Below are 5,339 nucleotides of genomic sequence, written 5' to 3'. Positions count from 1 at the left end.
CAAGAGCATTAAAGAACTAGAGGAAGAACACTAGCCTACTGAGCTAATGGGACCACATGGAGACAGGAAATGCTCAAAAATCATGGTGAAATGTATGACTAAAAAGTCAGGTCTAATGACCTACAAGGAGGAGATCTTTCTCCTTGGAAAGAACCCAACAAGAAATGATTGACTGTGCATAGTCTAACACTGTGCTGTATAAGACAGTAGCAGCTAACCATATATGGCTTTTTAAATGAATTAAGATTAAATAAAGCTAGAAATTCAGTCCGCCGGTTGCACTAGCCATACTTTAAGAGCTCAACAGCCACATTTAGCTAGTTGTTCTCATATTGAGCAACACAGACAGTAGAAATTTCCATCATTTCACAAAGTTGTTTTGGACAGTACTGGTCTAGGAGGTTCTGTTTAACTATTAGGTCAGCACTATTTTAAACATTAGGTCTTAAAGAGATGATGGAGAGTTCAGCATATCTGCCAAATGTGACGATCCATGGCAGAAAAATGCGATGGAAAGGAGAAAATATTCTACTCCCGGGATGAGCTAATATGATATAGTATTGGAATTTTATTACAAGAAATATCCCTAGACAAGCAGAGAAATCTTGGCTACAATGGAAAGGATTTAGTCAATACTACTATCTGAATGTCTCATCACACTCTTCTAAACATTCCACAATGTACCAGCCTCTCCTCATCTGTTAGTGGTTGGTTGGACTTTATCAGTCATCCATTCCTCCCTTCGGGGCCCCAATATTCTGCTCTTTTGAATATGCAACATTTGTGAACATGTGTTTAAATAAATAGACACCCCAATCAAAATAGAAAAATGCAGACTCTTCCCAGTTTACAAAAAAAGGCAAGAACTTTATTTTAAACAAATCCTCAGTTGTGTGTTACATCATGTCCATATCTAAATCAGAAATCATAAATGATAATGCAAAGGAAATAGAGGGCTTCATAAAAGCAATTATCCGAATATTCTTCTTGGCCAATGCTTGAACTAAATACACAGCGGATGTGAAAGGTAGTGTATGGCACTTAAATAAATAAGAGCAAAGAGAAGGAAACATATTCACAGTCCAAAGAAACAGGTTTTTGAACCTTTGGTATATGTCTCAAATAAACATCCGTAAACACGTGTTTGCCAATAGTGTTTCGTTCCAGGTTTCTTAAGCTAGGTCTTGTGTGTGTGTTTCAGAAATAACTGAAAAAATGATAAATTGAGATTCACATGGGCTGATTAAGGTCTCTGGTGTGAGCACACAGGTAAATTCAAACCATGGCAAAATGATGTGCAGCTGTGTTGCACAACGGAACTATGTAAGAAAATGAGTGAAATATACCAGTTAGAAATTCTGTGGCTCAGGTCGACACCCTTGATATTAACAATAATGACAAAATATTTTTAATGCTAGCCAAAGTCCACAAGCTGGAAGGCAGAAATATCCCAAAGCTCATAACCACATGCCTAACAGTGCAACAACCATCTCACAGAAGTGTTATAGCTGCATATTCCAATCCCTCCCTCCCACCCAAACCCTGCCCCTAATAAACAGCACCAGTGCAGTTTGAGTTAGAAAATTGGAAATACTGAGACATTCCGAAGGTTTTCATAATGACTAAGGGCTAGTCGGATGGGGCTTTAATGGAAACCTCTGCCGTGGCCATTCTCCAAAAAGCAACTCCCTGTAATTCTCTCTAGCTTGCAGATAAACCATATTAGGTATACTGTAAGGCCAGATTCAGAAAAAAAGCTGGCATGCTATCCTGGGTTGAGGGAGAGGGGCATGCTAATAAGGGAGGTACATGGAAGATGCCTCAAGGATGTTTGTCCTGCATCCCAGGATGAAGAGATGTGTTGAGACAGGTCACACATTTTGTACCAATGAAATATTTGTCTCATGCCATTTACCAGGATATAGAGCTCAGCAGAGCTAGGTCCTACTTGGTAGCTGTTCAGGTACACTGTTGTCAGGATCAGACTGGGCCATAAACAAAGAGGGCCCAAGGAAGTCCTACTCATTCATCTCATCACTCTAACCCCATGGTTTCGGTAGGAACCGACGGTGTGATGCGTGGTCATGTTCTGCTTGCTCTCCTCTTCCATTGATGCAAGGTCTTCTCTTAACCATTTTTGTCCTACATCTCAGTGGTAAATGAAGGCAGGTACAGTCACTCTCTGAGCGCTCATCTGCCTCGGGGCTCCTTTTCATTCCCCAGGCCTTCCCCCAAACTGCCCCTTTACACATAGGCAGAGTCGCTGGACTGAGTCCTGCCAAAATTGGGAACACTGACCCGGGGCAGGTCCTTGTTGCGGATCTCATAGACTGACTTCCTCTTGGCCTGGGCCCCTCGCACAGCCAGCTTGATCTTGCGCCATCCCAAGTGGTTGAGTTCAGCCAGGTTGAGCACAACACAGATGCCACTCACCGCAAACATGAACACTAGAAAGACAGTCTTCTCGGTAGGCCGGGACACATAACATTCCACTTCCTTAATGCAGGGGTAGCGGTCACACTCATACAACCCTGGGACACTGAAGCCATAGAGAAAGTATTGGCCCACCAGAAACCCAATCTCCAGGGCATTTCTGAACACCACTTGGATAATGTAGAAGCGGGAGATGCCTTCCTGCCTTCGGAGCTTGGATCGCGCTGCGGTGCGCAGCCCTGATGGGTGTGGGGTCAGCTCCTTAACCTCTAAACAATCTGGCTCCATCTCCTTGCTGGTGTTCTCTGTGTTCTGCAGCACCCCATTGACAATGGCATTTTGCAACTTCTTATCTTCTCGTTTGCCACCACCACTGGCTCCACTCCCAGTTCCTCCAGGACCCCCCATGGACTCAGGGGGTTCCCTGTCCAGGGCCAGGAAGACAGTAGAGTAGCGGCGTTCTCGCTGCTTAGCGGACTGGTGCACAGAGTAGGTGATGAAGCAGAGACTGGGGGTACAAACCATTATGATCTGGAAGACCCAGTAACGAATGTGGGAGATAGGGAAGGCGCGGTCATAGCAGGCCTGGTTACAGCCGGGCTGCAGGGTGTTGCACACAAACATGGTCTGCTCATCATCGTACACCGTCTCCCCCACAATGGCCACAATGAGGATCCGGAAGATCACCACCACAGTCAACAGGATCCTGAGCAGGGGAAGAGGGAGGGAGAGAGGTTCTCAAGGGTCTAGTCACTGACTTAAGAAACCCCGGCTCCTCCTTTCCCTGCTCTGGTGTTTGCCAGTCCTTTGACTGGGGAGCTGTCCAACCCTGTGTGGTACTGAGCTGGGAATCTAGGAAATCTTTTTTGGCTCTTCCCTTAATGCTGGTTGCCGGTAGATTGGAAACACTTCATAATACAAGGGTCTCAAGAATGTATATACCTCCATACACTAGATGTGGTGTATGGCAACAGATAGATTTCACCTGCATACATGGAACATACAGAGGCAAAAGGCACACCTTCATTCTGGATATGGCAAATGCACATGAAATATCTGAACAGAGAGTACATGTTTCAAAGTCTATACACAGAGTGTGCATATAACTATCCCAAGTGGATATTTAGTTTACCCTCAGTATAAATATTGAACTTAATGCTTTATATGAACAGCTATGAATAACTATCCACATATATACATATATATATACACACATATATATAGTGTATATACATATGAGTACATATATTATATATGGGAAGACATAAAAGTATCAATTGGGAGTGTGGTTTTCTGAGACCTTAAGTTTAACAGACAAATCAGTTTAGCTTAAGAAATATTTTGGGGGGAAACATACATCTGCTCTGAAGAAAAAATCCATCTCCCTATTTGCCCTTCTCTGTCCAAACACAATCTTGCCTTCCTTGTAGATTCTATTTAGGGAACCGGATGGAGATTGGCTCTGACTCCGGAGAGTGGGGGTACCACGACTGAGCCGACAACTCCTTTCCTAATGAGAGAAGAATCAACCCCCCCGGTGGTGCTTCAGGGGGAAGTGATGGAGAGCTGATCAGGGGCAGCTGGGGGAGGGGGATCACTGGACATGGGGTGCACAATTACTCAGGGACACAGGCGCACGGATGGAAGAGGATGGGAAGGGGGCAGTGGATGGGTTGGGGGCTGTCGGGGCTCGGTCTGGACGTGCCAAGGGACTCCCGGGGTAGCCCGACGGGGCCCGCTGACGACCGGCTCAGCGCCCTTACCTCCCGATCATAGTGGAGTGCTGCTGCACCGCGGCTTCCAGCAGCCTCTCCAAGATGGTCCATTCCCCCATCGCTGTGCATCCGGAGGCAGCAGACAAAGACTGGGCAGCACCGGGCACGTTCCCGCTCCTGGCCCCTCCCTGGGCCGCACCTCCCGACTGGGAGCGCTTGACCCCCGATTAAAGAAGCAAACAATTTCTTTAAAAAAAAAATCCAGGAATCCCCTCTCCCTTTTATTGCACTTAAAAGAGGGAAATGAGGAAAGAAATCGTAGCGATCCCGGATCGATGGGGCAGCTGGCGCGGTGGGAAGAGCGGGCACCAACCTCCCGCGCCGTCCCGGGATCAGGTCTGGAGCCCGCGGATGTCGGGGAGAGGGGCGGGGCGGGGGTGGCAGAGTGCAGGTCCCCGAGCTCTCGCCCGCCCGAGAGAGGTCTCAGCCCCGGGGTTGGGGGCCAGCGAAGGGTCCCGGCACCAGCCCCCGCGCCTAGCACTTCAGCAGGCACCGGGCGCTCCTGGGCTGCCGCCTGCGAGGCCCGGGCGGAGCGCGCGGAGCTGGCTGACGGGCTCGGGAATCCGCGGCCGCCGCCTCTAATCCTCCCTTAAGTAGACTCTGCCTGCGTCACGCCAGGTCGGCGGAGGGGAGCCGAGCGCGGCGCGCGGCTGTCGCTGCGCGCTGGAGCCCGAGGGGCAGGGGACGCGCGCGCGCGGGCAGAGGGGGGCAAGAGTCCTGGGGACCCGGCGGGGAGTGGGGCGACTTCGGGAGGAAGGATCGCGGCGCCCCTCGGGGCTTCTCGAGGCGCACAGGTAACCTCACCTGACCGCCAGTCCCCTGCAGGGGTGGGGGGAGCCGGGAGCAGACGCGTGGGTGAGCGGGGAGGGGCGCGAGTAGGTCGTGTGGCCTCTCTACGTGCGTCCCTCACCTTTTTGCTCTTTGTCTTCGGGGAGACAACCAGAACTCCCTCTCTAAATGGAGATGCTGGTTGGGGGAAGGTGAGTGGGAGCGACCGCAGGACACCTTTAAATCTCCTTTGGAGACTACTGAGTGTGAAAGAGTGAGCCTGCAGTTCCGTGCTTCCGTGGGTCGGATGCTCGATGATCGGGTGAGGGAAGCTCGAGGAGAGTCCACGTAGGCCAAAGCTTA

General features: G+C 49.6%; 1 protein-coding gene across 1 annotated transcript; it reads right to left on the bottom strand.

Moving 5' to 3' along the window:
* Positions 1 to 857: 857 nt before the first annotated feature.
* Positions 858 to 4,984, bottom strand: GJD2 (gap junction protein delta 2). The gene is made up of 2 exons (XM_082735628.1): positions 4,197 to 4,984; positions 858 to 3,139 (listed from the first exon to the last, which is right to left on the bottom strand). Exons 1-2 carry the CDS (start codon positions 4,265 to 4,267, stop codon positions 2,245 to 2,247), a joined length of 966 nt encoding a protein of 321 aa, XP_082591754.1. The 5' UTR covers positions 4,268 to 4,984; the 3' UTR covers positions 858 to 2,244.
* Positions 4,985 to 5,339: the final 355 nt, after the last annotated feature.

Source organism: Mustela nivalis, assembly GCF_964662115.1.
Source record: "Mustela nivalis genome assembly, chromosome: 6".
NCBI lineage: Eukaryota > Metazoa > Chordata > Mammalia > Carnivora > Mustelidae > Mustela > Mustela nivalis.
This window is presented reverse-complemented; position numbering and strand designations above follow the sequence as displayed.

Coding starts and splice junctions, on each gene's coding strand:
- GJD2 (XM_082735628.1), bottom strand. CDS start 4,267: ATGGGGGAATGGACCATCTTGGAGAGGCTGCTGGAAGCCGCGGTGCAG. Junction 3,140..4,196: donor CACTCCACTATGATCGGGAG/GTAAGGGCGCTG, acceptor TCCCCTGCTCAG/GATCCTGTTGACTGTGGTGG.